Below are 20,730 nucleotides of genomic sequence, written 5' to 3'. Positions count from 1 at the left end.
ACCAGCGAGGACTCATGGAACTGGAGAGAAAACCAATCCTAGAGAGTAACTCAGTATTGTAAGGCTGTGTTTCATGTGGGAATGTCCCAGAAGAATATAAGAACCACGTTTGTTTTTCCCTGAGATTCAAAATTATAACTGGCAGGAAAAGTAAAACTTGTTTTTATCTCATGCTACGTGAAGTTGTGGTTTATAGGGCTGATTTAAATGGCTGTGTTTCCATGCTTACAAACAGCTAGGATACAAATGGTCATTAGGAAAGAAGCTACACAGGGTGCAAAAATGAGCTTCAAGTGACACCATGATGGCATCTGAAGGAAGACAGACTTTTGATTTGTATTGGCTGGCAGTCCGATCCTATACTTCTTATATATATCCTTATATATATACCTCTTATATATATCTTATACCTCCTTAATACCTCTTTCTGAACAGCAACCATGATAGCTACTTTTTATTTACACCGTTCTAATTCATACCAAGAGGGGGGAAAATAAAGGCTTGATACTACAACTTTCATGCATTACACGTTGTATTGGTCATAGGTCCTCTTTAGTGTTGTTTGATCAATGATTTTTGTAGCTGTAAATTAGGTTTTGGCTACTTCCTAATGCATAGTTTCTGGAAAAGAAAATGAAATATGTAGTTTGAGTTTACTGAAATAATTACTTGGTTAATTTGCATTTCATATTTTCATACGCTTGTACAAAACATGGTGTTGGGGGAAACTTGGGACATTCATGGAGGCCTGCGTGCTTTTCAAGGCAACTGTAACAGCATCAGATGAAAAATAGTTTATTCCATGTTGAATTGACAGATGGGTAAACCAAAACTCTGAGAGAATAATGTTGTTCTGGAATTTAATGTTTAAAACGTACAAAAAAGAGTGGCTTAGGAGAATTGAACATAGAGGATGGGTTTGTGTGATCTACATTGGAGGAACTTGTTTAGGCTTCCTTTGTAGTGAGTTGGACGAAGTTGCACTAATATGTGATTTATCTCAGCTTAAAGCAGGAATCTAAAATAGGTCAGATGAATCGCTCTCTGAAGCGTCTGTTTTTCTCCTCCACATTTAAAGTGACCATCTCAGATATGGACAGCTGAAGTTCAATTAGGTGAACACATTTCTGACTGTCACATTTTAAGACCCAAGCTAATTATTGCTTTTTGTAGATGCTAAAGACAATTTGTTAAATAATGCGTTTTAAAAGGGCTTTTTTTATACAGTTGTGCCAGTTTGAGTGTAGAGATTTATGATGTGTTCCTAAACAAGTGTGTCACACGTTAGTACTTCAAAAATGTGGCCTGAAGCATAAATCTGCCATGTATGCTTTCTAGTTCTGCTTCTCTCTTGTGTTATTTTGGCTTGCATGGGGTAGGAACATGCACTCCTATCCCCATACGAAGGGCAAAAGCTGAGCCCAGGCTGAATGCTGTTATTTGCTTTACTCTACAGGGACTTGTGTTCACTAGAGAGCTTAGCCTTGAAAGTGCAGAATACGTAAGTGAGTTTGGAAATAGTAATTGGCCTAATTTAAAACATTTTCTGTCAAACAATTTAGCTTATTAAACATTTTTAAAAAAATAGTTTATTTTTCTTGTGATCTATAAATAAACCTGCTTCTACTAGTAAACACTGTAGTGTATTCTGGGAGTTGATAGTGAATTCCTAGCAGATGAGTTAGCAGATGTATATTCTGTGCAACCACCTATAATTACACAGTAGCTATGGTTACCAGGTTAAAGGAATCATGTCCTGATGATGAACAGAAATAGATTGCAGCAGACTGGTTTGTTTCTTAAAAGCAAAATACTCAAGCAAAGTTCATGAGGTCTGAGAACATATGAGTAACAAACGTAAAAGCACACTCCCTTTACTGAACTGGTGCAGAGCCTGCTTTTTCAAATCCTTGTTTTGATACAACGTTTGGTTTTGCTTGTATGTAGTTGGAGAATTGGCACGTTCTAGCACATGCAGAATCACAGAATCCTTTAGGTTGGAAAAGACCTCTAAGATCATGGAGTCCAACAGATAATATGTTGCCTGGAAACATCAAAAGCACTTGAGTACATTTCCCAAAGGGAGTGCAGATGTTGAGGAGCTCAAGCCATATTGGTTTCAATGTAAAGGACAAAAGATTTAATTTTTCAAAAGTTTCCAAATGCTTTAGAACTGCAGTGGATTTTGTTGGATTTAAGGCCCTCAATCACATAAGTTTTTCTCATCATGTTGCTCTCCCTCTATGAATTATGAACTATGTATTCTGTATTTAATTGGAACAGAAGTCCTATAATGTCAGTGTATTACAGTGTAAAATAAGATTTTATGGAAAAACACTCTTCCTCAGAGTATGGATGCATTTAGACCTGGTCTTTTACACCACGGAAGCTTTCCTAGGGATGCCAGTTGGATCAGTGTGATAGCCACTTTAAATTCTAAGCATATTAAGACTAACACTTTGTGCCCGATCTTTCTTCATTTTGTAAGCCTAGCTTACAAATTCACGGCTATGAGAGTGTACTCAGTGGGTCTGTTCACCTTGTTTTTCAGAATAACCAACCATGACTACAGAATCAGGATCGGACTCCGAGTCCAAGGATAAAGAGCAGGATCAGCAGGAGAGCCCTGCGCAGCAAGGGGCAGCAGAGACCCAGCCGCAGGACCAGCAGCAGCAGCAACAGCAGCAACAGCAGCCAAGTGAAGAACCTCAAAACGCACTCGAGCAGTTCTCAGCTGTGGCAGCACACAGCACACCAGTGAAAAAGGAGCAGGTAAGGGAGCCTGAGCATGCAAGTAGCTGTGTACCCACTTACTGCTCCTGGGAAATAAGAAGTCTGGTATGTTAGGAGGGGAAATATATATTCAGTGATGCATGGAAGGGTGTTTGATGTGATGCTGTAGATCTTGGCTGGCTGGCCTTTTGCATTTAAAGAATAATAGTTCTCACACAGAATGTTTTGAAGTTCATGGCCGGTATTTCTGCCTGCAGTGCTTAAATATAAGGCTAGTCTCATTAACTAAGCAGGAAACATCTTCGATCTTGCATTTGTGTTAGATAGCACACAGTGTCAGTTTTTGTGAAGCTGAAAATGTTTTCAGAGTTCATTTCTTTTGACACCTGCTGAACACTGATTTCATGCTTGCTTGTCTGATGTGTGAGCCATGAAGTCTGTGGTCCCTTAAGCTTCTCATGGTTCTGGAATAACTGCATTATAATTACTTGAACTATTCATGTAATAGGTTTCAGAAGAGCTATCGCGTGCTTTTCCATTTGGTTTATTGTAGCACTTATTAAATTTGTGGAAGCTGCTTTCTTCTTCCCGTTAATAATTTCCAGTCAATAGGATTAACAGACATTGTTCTTCATGGGTAACTGACCCACAAATAATGAGGTACTTGCAAATCACTTCACTTAGCTCCATAAGGTTATGACCCTCATCTGATCACATTCACCTTTGGAGAGTCAGTCTAACTCCTCCTCTCCTCCATTCTTTAAAAAATTTCTGGCTGTTTGAAGTAGACTCTTGTTATTTTACCTGGCTGGAAGAGTGAAGCAAGCAGATGTAAGGTGTTACTTAAAATCAGTGTGAGTGCTCCTCTAGAAGTTCTCTGGGGCTGGCTGTGGTCTTGGGTTTTAAGCTTTTTTTCAGAAAGCTACAGCCCAAACTTAGTGTTGGTGTGGAAAAAATGAGCGTATGAGCAATTTCAGATACAAAATATTTTTGTATCTCACTCTGGTAGGCGTGTGTTACCTAAATGCTTGGCACAACAAATGTTTCTGGGACCAAATTAAAACAGGTGTCTAAAATCTTCCATCTCAAGAAGTAGACAGCAGGGCAGGATTTCTGCTGTTGATTGCTGTTGAAGTTCAGCCATTGGAAGAACTGAGGTTTTTTTTGAATTGCCAGCCATTTCTATTGTTGATAACCCTTGATAGCCTCACTCCATTGCCCACTAGACACCTCTCTGTTCTTGCTCCCACATCCACCAATTATGTGTTGGGGCAATTTGGTCTCTGAAATAGATCAGAAATTGCCTGTAATTATTTTGGGGGAAAGAACCAGGGCTGCTTGTCCAAAAGAGGAAGGTGTTAAATAAACTGGTCATTAATTTAAAGTGTAATTTTATCAGTCCTAGGCATAAGTAGTATTATTTTGTTTTTCCAGACATTTTCAGTAATCATTCCACTTCAAGTTTCTTTTCATCTTAAAAAAGTAAATAAACCAAAAAACCCCAAACCACAAAAGAAATCCAACCCCAAAATAACCACACACACAAAAAACCACCCCAAATTAGACACCAAAACTGTCCATCTTTTATATTAAGAGGTGTGAGTTTGCAGACCTGAGATGCTCTCATGTGCTGCGTGATCCCTTTCTTTCCCAAAGGAGATCACAGTGAGCTGGTGTCTGTAGAAGGCTTGATAGAAAAACTGGGTTAGTGAAAGGGATATGCGACACCTTCCTGTTGAGATTACCAGATTGAATCCAAATGTCCATGCTGTAAGCAGACTGCCAAATCCAACAGCGATGGTAGGCCCAGTACATTTCACAGTGGCTTAAGTGTCTGTATCACAGGAAAGAACCACTCAAAAGCAGCACTAAGAGACAAAGCTATTTGCAATGGTGTCATTAAAAAAACCAAAACTTGAAGCTGCTCATTCTCTTTCTTGATGTCTGTAATTGTAGTGAGGAAATTGATTTTTGCTCTTGCTCATATGAGAGAACCTTTGGAAGAAAGATTTAAGTTACCAATCCATGAAAGTGTCTTTTGTCACCTTATACACATAAAAAACCCCAAAACATTTTAATGAAGAGGAAGAACCTTTCCATATTGAGATTAATAGTTATTAGAGCAATAAGTCCTTCCTATCAGGTGTAATAATGCAGCCTAGCTATATGCCTGCCTTCCTGTCTCTTTGAAAAAGAGAAGGTGGTATCACATGGGTTGGGCATCATTATTTCCAAGCAACTACCATAAGTAGGTGGGATTAATGTGTTGTGCAAGTGTGGTAATATCACTTCATATCCCAATGGGACGCTGTGAAGTAGCCAAGATCATTACTGCTGAATCCCGAGACTCCAAAGGCTTCCTTTGAGAGGAGGTGCAGCTTCAGAAGGGCTTGAACATACTGTGTCATAGATGAAAGAGGTTGTGCTCAAAAAATACAAACCCTGAAGCAACTTCTGGTGCACTAGAATTTAGTCGATGACACCAAAAATACTGCAAAAATATGGTACAAAAGTATCTTGGAGAAGAATTTAGAAGAAAATGCATCTACTCTTGTGGAGTTCAAAATGATTCACTGTGTGCATGGATTTTTCACTGGCTATCTTTTTTTCCTAGATTCCAGAATGTCAGGTTTCTTTAGGAAGAAGGGTCTTAATACAGTCTGAAAGTACCTCAATGCCTGAACATGTCAGCATAGTTTGGGGTAATCTTCTCTAATAGTTCTTGGCATGTTTTTTTCTCCAGACAAATGAGAGAAAATCTTCTGTATGATTTTAACCTAGACACATTCCCCTGATCTTAATGTAAAAGGGAACTTTAACAAACAAAATAACCTCAGTAATATTTTTAAATATTTATAAATAAACAGAACTCTGCTGTAGTCTTAAGTTACCAAGTGTCTTTATGAAGAAAAATAACTACTAGTCCATTAGGATTCCCAGAAATTACTTGCAGGCTAAATATAGTTCTCAAGTTTAAATGGGCGATGGGCACCCTTGTTGTTGTGGGCTTTTCTCTCAAGCAACTTTTCTGTTTTCTTGTAAAAGATTAGTTAGTTCCATGTATCTGGGGTATTTCGTTGGTGTTTTTTTTTGTTGTTGGAGTGGAGTACTAACTCTCACATCAGAAATGTCATGAGCCACTGTGTATGACAGTGCTGCTTTTTTTTTCATCCCCAGAATGACTTCTGCACCCACATGTAAGCACATGCAGCTTCCCTGGCAGATTTCTTTTAACAAAATGTACAGAAATCATCAGAGTCCCTCTGCCCATCAGCAGCAGTGCAGCTCTGCACAGAGGCCCTAGGAGGAGGTATCTTCAGTCTTTTTTATATCTCAGTGCACCAGCCTGGACCGCTTGCCAGCTGGTTGTGGAGGTGGTGGAAGGTTAGCTGGCCTCGAGCCTTGCTGTGAGCCCAGGGGGACTCTCTCTCTTTGTCACAGCTGCTGTGAGTGTTAAATGCTCAGCAAACAGCTAATCCACTGACATACTTTGTGCCTCCATCTCCTGACAGTCTTCAAGGTATGTTAGGACCTTGACATCCAGATGTCAAAGCTGATGTCCAAGTACTGGAAGGAGAAAGTCCTTTAGTGCTGGAGCTAGATGGGAGAAGAGATGGCAGGAGCTGGTCTGCTCCTGGGGAAGAAAATCCATGGCTTGGGAGATGTGGTGGATTTTGAAACCAACTCTTGCTTTTTTATCTTTTAAGTTCCATTTTCTTCTAGCCTCCCCACCCAGGAAGTGCAGGAGACCATTGCTATGTTCTCTGTTGCAGAGAAAGTAGGACCGTGGGGTCTTGCCTCACCTCCTTGTAATTTGCTGGGGCTTTGGTTGGAGCTGGCACCTTTGGTATCACAGCCAGCCAGCTCCAAATTCCCCTTCTCCTCATTCACCTGAAGGCAGAGGGGAAGCTTGTGGCTTGTTTTTATGAAATCACTCAAGGACAGTTCACTGTGATTTAGCAGTACACTGTTGTTTCTGGTTATATGATTCAAGGTTGTTCTGGTCTCAATGCAGATTAAAGCCTTTAGATGGATTTGCTCCATTCTCATGAAGTCTGTTATATTCAATGGATGGAAACAGACTTGGAGGGTTAATTTATAATATATTTCCAGTAATGCTTGTTGCTTATTTTACTGAAATAATTCAGAGCTAGAGCAGGGTGGGTTTTTTTTTTGCCTTGTGTGAGATAACAGAAAGACTTTTTTATTTTATTTAAACTTTAGCTTAAGTATTACTGCACTGCTTTTGAGGTTTTGTTTGGAATCTATCAGGACATAACTGATGAGAAGGGTAATGACTGCAGCACAGTGCTGTTACTAGAAAGGGTGAAATGCTGTAGAGCTGCTCTGGCTTTCATCTAGTGCCATGGAGAGAACCATGTGCTGCACTGTATCACGGTAACTCTTCAAATGGCCTTACTCTCAGATAAACCCAAACAAAAGTGACCATGGTTGTTTCTTCTTGCCCTTTTCCCCTGCAGTATATTTGTCTTTCAAATAGCACCTTTCTTGTCAGCCAGAGGGACTTAGTGGGCATCTTCAGAGAGCAAAATTCAGCATCTCATTCTGTACTTATCATCCATTAGTCAGCTGACTGCACATAAAAGTTGTTTGGTCCCTCACTTCCATCCTATTTGTTTAACCCTTTGCTCGCGTGCTTGGGTAGCCTTTTGCTCTCCCGGGCATGTCAGCATCCCCTTGTGAATTCACACTGTTAGGGGGGCATCCATGCCCTCATTCAGGGACTGATTTCTCACTGACAGCAAAATTAGTGCAAACCTGATGGTATTTTTCTATTCCGTATGGCACCATGGAAGCATCATATGATTTAATAGGTATGGGACTTTAAAATAATAGCTGGGAGGAACATGGGAAATCTTTCCAATAAAGATTGTCCTACATCAGGGGCTTTCTTGTCCAGGCCCCACACAAGGCTCAATTAAATGCTTGGGTGAAGGGTGCACAGTGTACTGCATGGCATGATTGGTTTATCTCACTTCAAAAAGTATATATATTTCTCTCTATAGGTCACAGAGAAAGAACAAGAGTTTGCAGCTACAAGTGCAAAACAGCTGGAATATCAGCAGCTAGAGGAAGACAAGCTTTCTCAAAAATCTTCATCTAGCAAACTCTCCAAGTCTCCTCTAAAGATTGTCAAGAAACCGAAAAATATGCAATGCAAAGTGACACTCCTGGATGGATCGGAATATGCATGTGAAGTAGAGGTAAATGGCTTTTTGTCTTCTTTTTTTTCAACTGTCCAGCAGTAAATAGTGGAAATTATATTTCTAATTTAAGCAAAAGGATGAATGTCCTGATATTTTGCCGGTGCCAAGCTCAGAGATGCTTTCGTTGTTTTTTCTGGACATTGAAGAAGGTGCACGGATTTGAGCTAGGTAAGGCATTCTGAGCACTCCCTGAAACAGCCAGAGACTTTGGATTAATTTTTTGTTGGCACATGCCACATCAGAATGCAGAAAACAAATTATGGGCAACAAAGCCCATAAACAAAGAAGGATTTTGATCCCATCGGGCTTTTCTTTTCCTCGGTACTCTGCTGAGTTGAGACTTACATTGAGTCATTGTCCATGCAGTAATTCTGACTATTGTGAGATGAGTAAGGGCATGAGAGATGTCCTGGGTAAGTGGGGGAAATTTCAGGAGCAAATAACAGTGGGAGTGGAGAGTTTTGTGTGCTTATCCATGTCTGTGAATCATAACTGTGTCTGAATGTTACTGGCAGAAAGATGCTGTGATTTTTCTGTAAGGAAACTTGCTTTCCCTGCTGAGACTCTGTCAGGAGCCTACTTTTGGAACAAATGCGCTCTTACTTAGGATCCAGCCTGTACCAGGGGGCAGACTCGTGCTAAGAGGATACCTTGCCTTGAACTCCAGAAGGCCCCAGAAAAGCAGAAAATGAGCACATTGATTGCCTCAGAGTAAGCATGACAAAATTCAGCATTTCAGAGTTGACCCATTTCTCCATTCACTCGTTGTCAACGAGATGATTTTTGGACAGTGGACTAGCCTGTCCTGAACCTGCTTCAGATCAGGAGGTCATGCATGCAAGGAAGGGGCTGATCCCTGGCTGAGCAGCGGATAGTAGAGGAAGGATGTGTGTTGGAGGGCTTGGCAAAGCCAACCCTTCTTTGAGTAACCTCAGAGTGCCATGGAAAAGAAAAGTCACCTGGGGAGAACAGGAGAGTATAAAGGCAGAGATTAAATAGTCTTCAGTCTTGAAAGGGGATTCCGAAGGAGCATGGAGAAGGAGAGAGCGTGGAGGAAAAAGTACCGACTGGGAGCCAAATCACGACATCTTTACAATCAGGTTGTGCTTGGCCCTCATGTCTGTCAGCTGCTCTCCTTTTAAGTGCTTTGGAAAATGACATGTGAGGAAAAGCCTTATTGGTTTTTATTTAACCCTGACTTTGCAGTTTGGGCCACATTTTGCTATGGTATGAGTGAGTTGCGAACAGAAGCTGGTATTTTACTACTCTTACAACAACTTGGCAGTCCATGCTGTTGAATATCTTAATTTCACTGGTTGAGCCCTCTGTTGTTTCCTTCAGTCTAGGACTAACTGTTTGGCCACATACCTTGTGACTATTAAATGGTCATTTCTTGACCTGCAGTCTCAGTTTGGTCTCTCAAGGATAGCATGTGAGCCATTAAGCTGGAAGAATGACTCATACTGGCTTTGATGTAAAGAGTCAAACTTGTTTCAGCTCTTGCCACTTGTTTGTAAAATGTGAGTCACTTTTTGGAATATAATCAAGCGAATTTTACCAAATAGGATTTCTATCGAGATCTTGTAGCAGGCTGAGCTTTATTGGAATCTAAGATGGTGCAGAAAGAGAGATTTGTTATGTCAGGTTTCCACTTATGCAAAAAATGTGAATAATAATTTCTGATAGGAAGTTGCACTCTTCCACTAAACTTGAGCTCTGTTGGAGTTGAAGTGTCAAAATGTTAGCATATGCAAGCCATCATGTTTTATTGCTTGTGAAATTTCTCTGCTCAGCAAGTTCCGAATAACTCTTGAATAATGTCCAGTATAAATTTTGTATGCATTTTTCTACTTAAATTGCTGAAATATTTTGAAGTTGTATTGACTGTCATCAGTAATCATTTTATCTGCTTCTAAGATGATCAGGCTGCCTTGGCAGAATGTAATATTGATGAGAATATAGCTCCTAAAAGGATGAATCCTCAAATGACAAAGCTGTAAGGCTATAATGATGAGCAGACTGTTGAAACAGAAGTTAGTTAGAAGGAACAAATATTTCAGGGAACAAGTGCAGCTGGAGTGACCTATGCATTTACTTGCCTTAAATGGGCAATTCAGACTTTGCATCCTTCCTAGGTGGTATTGTCAGTATGTTGTGTGTATGGAGGATGCAACTGCAGGTACCTCTCTGGCGCAGCCCACTTCAGCCCATCAGAACACTTTGTAGATCCCCAGGGGAGTCTACTTTCCATGTGCATAAAGTTTAGCTACAGCAAAAGGATACTGAGTCCAGCCAAGAGAAATTCTGTGACTTTCACTGTGCTTTTTCTCCTGAGGAGAAAAAAGTATATACAAAGGGAGTTAGTAGGGCAGAGAAACTGAGGGTCTGTCTCAGCAGACATCTCAGGAAATCATGTAGGAGGCTGAAGGTGAAGTTCTCCTACAAGAATTTTGGATAATAACAAAATTCTGTGGCTGTTTCACAGAAACTCAGTGCTGCAGCACGAGAAATACATCTGTCATGTTTCAGAAAAATGCTGTCATATTTGAAGGCTCACCTACAAGTGAACTCACTGTATCAACTTAAATGGGGAAAAAACCCTATACATGCACATCTCTCTCTCTATATATAGATAGATATATGAAGTATACTGAGACACCCAACAAGTTATGGAGGTCAGTAAATTCACCAAGATTAATTCTTTAAAAGAAAGGTGAGAGGGGCAGACAACACATGGCAATCAGATATTTAATACTTCCATTCCTTGTGTTCAACCCACTCAGCTGCATCTTTTGGAGTGGACAGTGACCCAGGGTAGGAATGTGACAGTTGGTGAATGTGAGTCAGAAATGTCATCCTATTTTGTCAGCTCCTGTCTTTCAGCTCTGTGCGTATCGTGCTTCTATCTACTGAAGGCTGCAAAGCAATGTAATCTAGAAGGACCAGAAACTTAGAAACCTAATTTTGAGCTAGAATTATAGCTCTGTCAGTGAATCTTGGTTTGGATGCAGGCCAGGTATTTATCTCTCCAGAACTGCATTCTCTAGTCTGGGAGTTGGGGATCATTATAGAATCCATCAGTTACTCTACAGAGCGGTTTGCAAATGACAAATGCTTTTTATATATGTTAAATATTAATGTCATTTAAAGGAGCTTATTGCTCTCCAGTAGAGTGCAGCTTGCAGCTTGTCAATTATGTGTTCATCCAGTTAATGACCTGGCAGCCGACGTGGCACATACTCTCAGATTGAAACACTTCTGAGGCAGGTTTGGTTAATCCATTATCTTCTTGGTGTCCTTTGTTTCAGAAGCTCCTCTTTATTGTTCCATATTTAATTCTGAGCCTCTTTGCTGCTTTCTGCTGTATCTTTCAGTCTCTCTCACATTTAGTGCTTTGCATTTGTGACACTGGGAGTTTTCATATTGTATGAGATGTATCTAAAGGGAAAATGTAGAGGAACTAACTTAAAAGCTGAGGTTAACAGGGGTTCGTCTAATGTGGTATCCATTCAGTGAAAGGATCTTAAGCAAATGCCAGGTAAAATCCTTCCCTTGAGGCTCTGCAGTGTTACTGCCTGTGTGCTCTATCTGTCCTGACCCAGAAAGTCTTTCATGCAGTAAGACATTACAAGCCAAAACCAGGTTAAGTAGGTAACCCAAACCTGTTCATTCATCCTCCTCCAAAACCATAAAACACCAGTGCTGCCATCTCTGCCCTTCCTGCTGTTCTTGTCCAGAAACCTTCAGATGGTAGTGGCAGCCTTATTTCAGAGAGGTGTTTCCTTTTAGAGGTGGGATGGCCACCTAATGGTGCCTCCCTTTCCCAGGGAAGGCTGTTGGCTTCTGGAGAAGAGATATTTGCTGTACACAGACATTTCCCCAGTACTCTGTTAAAGAAGAACAGCCTCAGGGTGGCTGCGTGTTTCTCCAGTGTTGTGAGCAAGCTGGAGCACTCAGTCACAGGAGTTGACGCAGTCTGCTCAGAGGAATACTGAGTGGTGGTATCCACCTAAATGTCCACCCCTGCTGCAAGCGGTTCTCCTTGGCCTCTTCACTGTCCTCTCTCAGCCAGCATCAGGCTCAGAAATGTCGACTGTCAAAGAGGCCATAGCTGTGGTCAAAGGTGCACTGCAAAAATTTAGCTGAAGACTTCTGTGTTAAGCAAGCTAGACCTGTGCTTTGCATTTTTTTGTTTGAAGAACCAAAGATAAAGCAAGATCAAAGACTGCTAAAACCTTAGAAAAGACAATGAACAGACTAGTTCAAATTTTTTCTAAGATACAAAAAACCAAGCAAAGTAACTTATTTCTGGGTTTCATCAGCTTTAAGTAGGGATACAGTTATGCTTTTTCTGGGATTTATTTCCCTCCTTGTTCCACTCTGCCCCATTTCAATTTTCTGTTATCTAGACTACTGCATTTTAATTAAAGATGCAAGTGGAACCAGCTGTTATGCTCTCCATTACACATAGCCTAATTTAAAGTGTCTTCCTAAAACAAGTTGGAATTTGTATTTGTTTCTGCTCTAAACATGTACATGTTATTATTCACAAAGTGAGATCAGTAATCTATAACATAATCTGTCTAAATGGTAGAATGGTAAAATAATGAGATTTCTTTTTGGTAGGCTCAGCTGTCTGAGCCCATTGGTAATTTATACTCTTTCGTCATTCCTGTACCGCTCAGACTTTCTTATTGTGCAGACCACCAGTAAATTAAAACAAATGTTTCCATGGCAGCCTGTCTGTGGCATCTCTGCAGCCCTACATCAAGCAGTGAGTTGACGCAAGATTTTGATAAGCTGCAGAGCACATGGAAAGCTTACATCTCACAAAGCATTACTGCTACCCCCACGTCTGGGTGAGTGGAGGTCAGCTGAGGTAGGAGGGGACTGGCAAAAATACACTATTTATGTTTGGTTGTTGGGTTTTTTCCCTCAGATTTTCTCAGTCACACTGCCACTGGGATCTGGGCAGTGGTTGGGTGTCCCATGCTGTAGCCGCTGCTATGCCTTTGTGATGAACCTCTGGTCACTTCGTCCCCAGATGGGGGGGACATGTCCTCCATGATGGAGACCCCACTTTCTTAGTGGGTTTCCCCACATCCTCAGGTAACATCAGAGTAGCGTACTTGAGTTGAAATGGCAAACAGTTTTGTTTCCATACATTTGAAACCAGGATTTGTAACATGGACAGAAGCCGACTGGAGTAAACAGGTCCCTTTCTGCCCTATGCAAGTATGGGCTGGCACTCCTTTTTGAAGGCAAAACAGAGGTGAAATAAATGGATTCTCTAATAGGTTGAGATATCGCATTTTGCATGAATTTCTCTTTTTGCTGTTAAAAAGTGAGAGTACATGGATGCTTCTTTAAAAACAAAGTTATTAAAAACTGACATAGGACAGGCTTGAAGAGTTGAGAACAAGCGGACTTATTTCTGCACTGCCTGAAATGAAAGGGAGTTGTTGCTGGCTTCAATGCTGTGTGTGCTGCTTTTCCTACCCTGCAAGACTCCCTCTGGAGGAAAAATCCTCATGTGTTTCTGTATGACAGTGGGGGAATGCATGGCCCCGTGGTCCTCCTCTTTGCACAGTGTCCGTGCTAACCCTTCCGTGGGAGCTGTCTCAGCATGGACCTGCTTTTGCATGGGGAGTTAATAACATTGAATTTCTCATCCATTTTGAGGTAGGCTTTAAGGTCAAGAAGGAAACCTCTGTAATAGGATGCACTCTGATTTCTGAAGGATACAGTTTCAGTTGCCCCCTGCACATTTTAATTGTTTAATGAATTCCACACAGTCTCTTGCAAACGGCTTTACATGTGAAACTGATTACTGAATGCAAGAGGGAATTTTTTTAGTAAGTCTTTTCCTTTTGACCTACTCGTTGCTTACATTTCACTTAATTTAATATGAAGACTTTTGTTTTGGGTTTTGTTCCTTCCCCAGGACGTGCTTCAGTAAAAGTGACTGGGTTGAGAGGCATCAATGCCGTTACACAGCATGTTTTCTGTCCCCAGACCTTCTAATTAGGGCTGACTTGGATTAGCCAAGGGATTCACTTAAGATCTATGTTACCTGACACATGTCAGTAGGAGTCTAAGTATTGCCTGAATATGTTTCAGCTGAATAAAGTTAATGTACAATTCTTCTGGCTTTCTTTTTCCAAATACCATAGGCACCTTTTTATGTCTTAAAATACTCATCAATTCAAGAAGCACAATAATCTGAAAATCGACACCAATGTTATCCAACTCATGATAATCAACTGTGAGGCTGAACTGAGAAAGGTTTTTTGCTTAAGCTTCGTAATTGAAACAAAAATAAAAATGTTGGGACTCTCTTTTAGTGATGTTTATTATTACTATTTCACTGAAGCTAAAGAAATCTTTATCAAAACAAGTCACGTCAGGTTAAGCTAAGCCTTTTGGAAATACCTTGAGGCTGAGGGAGGATGTTGGTGTGGGTCTGGACCATTTCTTCCTCACTAGGAGAGGCTCAGCTCCCTGACACCTTCTCACAGCTGGAAACATCTGGGCTGTGTGGTATTCAGGGAGAAGGTCTCTTGTAATCTTGGTAGCAAAACACCTAAGTGGTGGTCTCTTGCATTTTCTCCAGTTAATAGACAAGTATTTTAGAGACTGAATGAGAAACCAAGAATTAAAACCAAGTAACTCCTCCAAATGTCATACCAAGTGAACAGCGGGTTGGGCTTTAAATTCCACCTTTTGGCACAACAGAGGACATGGCCACAGTCAAATGCCAGAAGCTTAAAATAACAAAAAATAAAAAAAGTTGTACGAGTCGTCTCTACATCTGTTTTCTACATCCAGTCCTCTTATCTCTTGCCTTTTGTTAATAGTTTCTGAAAGTGATTTCTGCTGTGAAATGAAGGACTTAGCAGGTAAAAATCTTCATTTTGATACTTTGGCGGTGCCAGCTATTTTTCATAGTGTTGAAAACTATTGAGAGGGGTCCACCTACATTGACAAATAGTTTCAGCTACCCTGAAGCTGCATTTTCTAGGGAACAAATGGCTAGCTGAAAACTTCCTACTGAAATATTGCCTCTGGTCCCCTTCCCCTGGGGCACCAGTTGGACATAAGCCAGACAACAGGAGCTTGTTTACCATCTGGTGAAGTTGTTAAAAAAACTGGTTTGGTCATGCACACTCAAACAGAGGTACTGCAAGGCTCATTGCTTGTTAATCTGTTTGCAAGAGCCTAGGAGAGGATGATCTTCCACTTGCCCTTTATCCCAGACAGATAGATGTCTGGTGGCTCCAGGGGTCCTGTCCTTGTCATTGTCCTTGCTGATGGCCTCACCAGGGTGAGACTGTGTCACTCCCTTCATGTTTGTCTTCTCCAGGCTTATTTCCTGGGGTGGTCCTTGCCTCCAGCTTCTTCCTGAGTGTAGCCAGCACTCAACCTCCACACATGTTTTTTAAGCATTGCTGGAAAGTAAATCACAAAGAGTGGATGAAGGGCTTTGCTTATCCTTTTCCCTTTCCCAAATGGATACTCAGATTTTAAAGCTTCTTGCTGTTTGTGAACAAATGTGTACATTCCCCCATCTATCCCGTGCCCATCCAACAGAGAAGTTGCTGATTTTCATGTCACTGCCCAGTCACGCTCCTGCCAAGCTTTTGTGCATTTTGTCATGTTTCCTGCCCCATTTCTGTGTCACTGAAGTGCCTGCTACTTGCTCGAGCTCCCAACTGAGCTGTCTAAATTCATCATCAACTCTGTTGCTAGTTGCTCCAATTTATAGGTGCTGTCCCCATGTTAGCAATAAGAGTTGCTGTTTCGAGACCAAAACCAAGTAAATCTCACTTTATCATCATTCCCTAACTATATTAGCTTGTCATATAAAATCCTAATGCCTCATATGGGAGATTTTTTTTTTCCCAGCTGAGCCCCATGCAGTGTTCACTGGGCTGCTTTTATGTTTTTTACCCATGTCTGTTGATACAGTGAACAAAATATCAGAGACAGGAATGGGTGGTGAGGAAATATGTGCTTGCAAAGCAAAGTGTTGATAGGCAGCAAGGTCTATCTCTCATGGTTTATCTTGCTCTGACAGAAATGATTTTGATCTGAAGTGGATAAAGCTTGGATGTAGCTTGAGAACAGGCTATGTTAGTTTTCTTCACAACCCCAGCACTGATGGTGTAATACGAAGGTACCTCAAATCTAAAAGGTTCATCATCCTGCTGCCTTTCCTGCCTCAAGAGCATCTCTCTTTGCTGTGGTTTCTGTGCAATGTATTTTTTTTTCACTTCAGCCTGGCAATGTAGGTCAGGGAGAGCTCTGTGGCTTTAAAATTCATATGGCAAGATTACTCTGTAAATCGGACTATGTTGACAGTGGAGCTTTTTTCAACTGAAAGTAAACAAAATGTTTATGGTTGGTTGTTGTTAATGTCTGCCAGGAACTATTTATATTATAGGTAGTGATTGGTTCCCCTTGCTCACTGTGACACTACTAGGCTTGTGCACAGTTAGTTAGCAGTTAAGAAGGAGAGATGAGCGTTTGCTGAATTGGCTCAAGTATAGGTAGAATAAGGAAAATATTTATGTTTATAACCTCCCTGGAAAAGCTTCAGCTGCTTTACTGAATCCCAAGAGACCCATCTGAGTTACTGCAGAGTGTTTTGCGGAAGATGGTAGGGCAATCAGGAGGCATTAAGCCAATGGATCAGCTGCACATTTAGCTAAAATCCGAGCCCAAACAATCTGTGTTCTTAAGAAAGCTGAGTGAGGGGGTTACTTTCTCTGTTGAAAAGCCTCTAGAAATGTGGAATACTGTTTATTATTTTATGTCATCATTTAGCAAATGTGTGAGACTAATCAGTGCTGAGAACAGAACTGCTGATTGAGAAATTGTGTCCACTATTTTTGTATTCATTTATCAGAGAGTAGTGCTCATAAGCTGTTACCAGATCTCAGTTTATACAGTATGCATTCTGTTGATGCACTTGGGATGCATTTGATAATCATCATGTTTGACAGGTATTTCTGTAGTCATTGCGCGCAGGCAGACATGGCTTTTACATTTCCACGTATAAAAGCATGTTCCAGAGTGTTTGTTCTTTCTCAGGTGCCCCCAAAGCAGTTGCATTGCCGTGAGTGAAGTGCCCACTTTTTTCCCAAGGACGCAAACTGTGTGGTGCACTTGTCGGTATGCTAGGAGCTCATGTGATGCCAGTGCTGGTGTGATCTCTGCTGCTGATGTAGAAGGCAAAAACCCTAATTTGGTTTGATGCCAGAATCGGGACTAGGTCACCAATCTTCTTACTGGGGTTTAGCAGTCCTCTGGGTTTTTTTAGATTAGTGCTAGCTGTTTAGGATTGCAAGCTCAAACGGCATTAAAGAAGGTTGCCCCTGATAAAAACTATGTCATATTATACAATGTCATTGACATTTGCTGCAGGTATGTAACTGCAGCATGGACAGTGTTACATATTTATCTGTTTATCTAAATACTTCATTTGCAAGAGTCAGAAAAGGTTATTTTCAGGAATGGTAATACATTTCAATATGGTATATTAAGATAAATATCAATAAGCTGATAAATTATAGTACTACCATAATGGGGGAAAAAAGAAAGTGATCAGTCATCACTGTGTGTCAAAATACCTCCTTGTCTCCTGGAAGTTTCCTTACGTGGCATTCATTTGTATGTGCACAGCAATATAAGATAGAGTCTAAATTAAAAAATCAGAGATAAGCAGAATAGTATTGAAGTTTTTATTTCAAACTATTAGAACATATTAGTCATTATGACATTCTATGCAGGTTTACACATAAAAAAGTTAATAAAGAAATAGGACATTTGGAAAGGTTGTACTGGCATGCAGCCTTCAGGAAAAGCATTTCCTTATATGAAATATATTCACATTGGGGAAAAAAAGTCTTTTTAGTGCAGCTTTCATTCAATGAAATCTTTTTGAAATTGCTTCATTCTTAGTTTTTCCCCACTTTTGACTAAATAGTTTATTCAGTCGATTGTATTTGAAACTGTGACTGGAGTAATTTCTAAGTACAGTTTACCACTGAACTGTGGAAAACATTAAGCTGTACTTCTTTTTGAGGACCAAAAAATGAGTGTGTTTCACTTTGAACCTTTTCTTTTTATTGAGCATATTTTTTTTCTTTTGTGACCTGAAAGACTGGCAGAAATATCTTGTTCAGTATCTCCTACATATGCTGGCAAACTGCTTTGGAATTGAATGAGAGCATTCTGTCCATCCTAGGGATGTATGTGTCCTTATAAATGTTCATTTATGAACCTTTATTATTATTGATTACATGTTATATTATGAGCATATTAATTTATGAACATTTATGTGTCCTGCTCATCCAGCGGAGGGTAACAAAAATGCTCTAGAGAGCTGGAGCACCTCTCCTATAAAGACTGGACTGAGAGAGTTGGGGTTGGTCAGCCTGGAGAAGAGAAGGTTCCAGGGAAACCTCATTGCAGCCTTCCAGTAGTTAAAGGAGACTTACAGAAAGGAGGGAGAGAGACATTTTTACACAGGCAGATAGTGATAGGACAAGGGGGAACTGTTTTAAACTAAAAGAGGCAAGATTTAGGTTAGATGCGAGGAGAAAATTCTTTACTGCGAGGGTGATGAGACATTGGGACAGAGAAATTGTGGATACCCCATCCCTGGAAATGTTCAAGGACAGGTTGGATGGGACTTTGAGCAACCTGATCTAGTAGCGTTTAGGTCCCTTCCAACCCAAGCCATTCTGTGATTCTTTGATTTATAATACTTTCCATATGCCAAACCCATTTTTTTTATGTAGGAAACGTAAAATAGTTGGAATAAAAAGACGATATTAGTAATTTCTTTTATCTTTAAGCTTTTTTCTCTTTGGGTATTTGTTGTTTGCTTTGTCACTCCATATATCTTACTTCTGTCTTTGGTGTACAGTGTTGTACAATAGACTTCAGCAAAGGTTTTGTTCCATAGCAGAAATTACTTACTTGAAAATGTTTTGTGTGATGCCAAGAACATCACTCTCAACATGCTGAACTTTCTGATGAATTTCTGAATTTCTGAACTTTCAGATGAATTAACTGTTGTTGATGTTCTGGAACTGCCATTGCCATTTTCGGCAAGCACAGCAGGGGATGTAGATGTCTAAATTCCAGTTGTTGTCATATTATGCTTACAAAAGTTTTTATCACGCACATTACACATGTAAGATTTAGTTCAGTAAACCAGCAGAAAAGTTGCTCTTTTTCTGCCAGTTAAGACTCCACGAAGGATTCTCTGTCCTGTTCTTCTTTCTGGATGCTCCTCACTTAGCTTCCTGCTGGGGACTTCAGTTGAGAAATGATAGATTTGAAGGAATTCAGGGTTTCTTTTCTCTTCTGTCATCTTTCTTCTTCACCTTCTTTTCCCTGTGGAGAGAAATTGTGGAGAAGTGTAAACAGCACAAGAGCAAATCCTTTGAAAATGCAAATTAAAAGTGTGTAGAAGTGAAATGAAGTTAAACTTCTTTTGAATTACTTCTTCCATTTATCTTTCTTGGGAAAAAAAGAAAAAACTATTTGCCTTTTTTTTTTTTTCAGCATTATCTGGCCAAAAGTGCAATGATTAGCTTCTAGAATTTCCTTCATATCTTGACCAACTCAAAGTCTTTTCAGAAAAAAACCATGTGAAATTTCATAGTATGTTGATTATTATTTCATTCATTGATTAAAATGTGCTTCTTACCAGAACAGCTTGTGTGAGTTTTGGATCTCTCATTGGCTCTCCATAGATGGGGAAGCAATGTGATGTGACCAGGAACTTCTCTGCATTTGGAACCACACTGAATTCACTTATAAATTTGCATCTGTTTGTATGCATATATTAAGTGCATTAAATTTTACATATTTGCCTATGCATATTAATTTATTACATATATGTGATGTTAAGATCTCTCCCCCAGAAATGGGGTTTCTCAATATAAAAGTGATCTTGGAAGTTTGGTCACTTTAGCTTGCAAGTCATGAGTATTTGCAGAAGTAGTGGGGTTTTTTTTCTGGGATGAGGCATATTTTTGGGTAAGTTGGGTAATTCACAAGGAAAGAATGAGAAAATGTGCTGTCAGGAGGCTGGAATTCAGCAACTCAGCGACTCAGCTGGGGGAACTTTGGGAAGAGAGATCTCACTGCGGTGAGAACAAAGTATAACCACTTAGTCATTTTCACTTGTTTGTGTTGCAAGAATTGCAGAAGCTGTAACAGGGGAGGGAGAGACTTCTTGTATGTTCTAGCTATTTGTTGCTGTATACATTTTAACTTTTGCAGGTGTTTTCCTTGTGTTTGCACAGAGGAGACTACTGTGCAGACCATGTAGTGTAAAAGCCAAAGTGTCAACCAAAATAAATTGCAAAGAGTAATTTAAATTGAAACAGTGAAATGAAATAAAATCAGTGGTCTGGGCACAGTTGGTATCTTTTTTATCAGGCACATTGCAAATGAAAAAAATTAACTAATGGTTCCCTACCAGAAAGAACAGGGGAAAAAGAAGAGGTTAGTACAGCCACATGCCAAAATACATTACAGCATGCAAGGCTAGAGCCAGCCCATACATTTATACAGTGCATTGTTAAGATTCATTGGAAAGTGCAAATGCTAATTAGGAATGTGAACCAGATAACCTCAACATCAGTTCGAGTCCAATTATTCCTACTGGGATTTCATGATACAGATCTGTTTGTCCTCCTTGCAGCAATTGTGCCCAACTAGAGTTATTACAGTAATTGCATGGAGTTTG

At 40.2% G+C, this 20,730-nt stretch overlaps 1 protein-coding gene across 25 annotated transcripts in view; it reads left to right on the top strand.

The window, feature by feature from the left end:
* EPB41L3 (erythrocyte membrane protein band 4.1 like 3) overlaps nucleotides 1–20,730 on the top strand; it is a 141,509-nt gene that overhangs the window by 73,827 nt on the left and 46,952 nt on the right. For 24 of the 25 annotated variants that reach the window (XM_018081508.2, XM_018081492.2, XM_008925547.3 and 21 more), the window contains exons 2-3: nucleotides 2,552–2,772; nucleotides 7,761–7,958. In XM_018081508.2, the coding sequence (XP_017936997.1) occupies nucleotides 2,563–2,772; nucleotides 7,761–7,958 (408 nt within the window). In that variant the 5' untranslated portion in view covers nucleotides 2,552–2,562. The remainder of the gene's footprint in view (nucleotides 1–2,551; nucleotides 2,773–7,760; nucleotides 7,959–20,730) is intronic. The other variant, XM_029959243.1, reaches the window with a different exon arrangement.

Source organism: Manacus vitellinus, unplaced genomic scaffold (assembly GCF_001715985.3).
Source record: "Manacus vitellinus isolate BGI_N305 unplaced genomic scaffold, ASM171598v3 scaffold_1_pilon, whole genome shotgun sequence".
In the NCBI taxonomy this organism is placed as follows: domain Eukaryota; kingdom Metazoa; phylum Chordata; class Aves; order Passeriformes; family Pipridae; genus Manacus; species Manacus vitellinus.
This window is presented reverse-complemented; position numbering and strand designations above follow the sequence as displayed.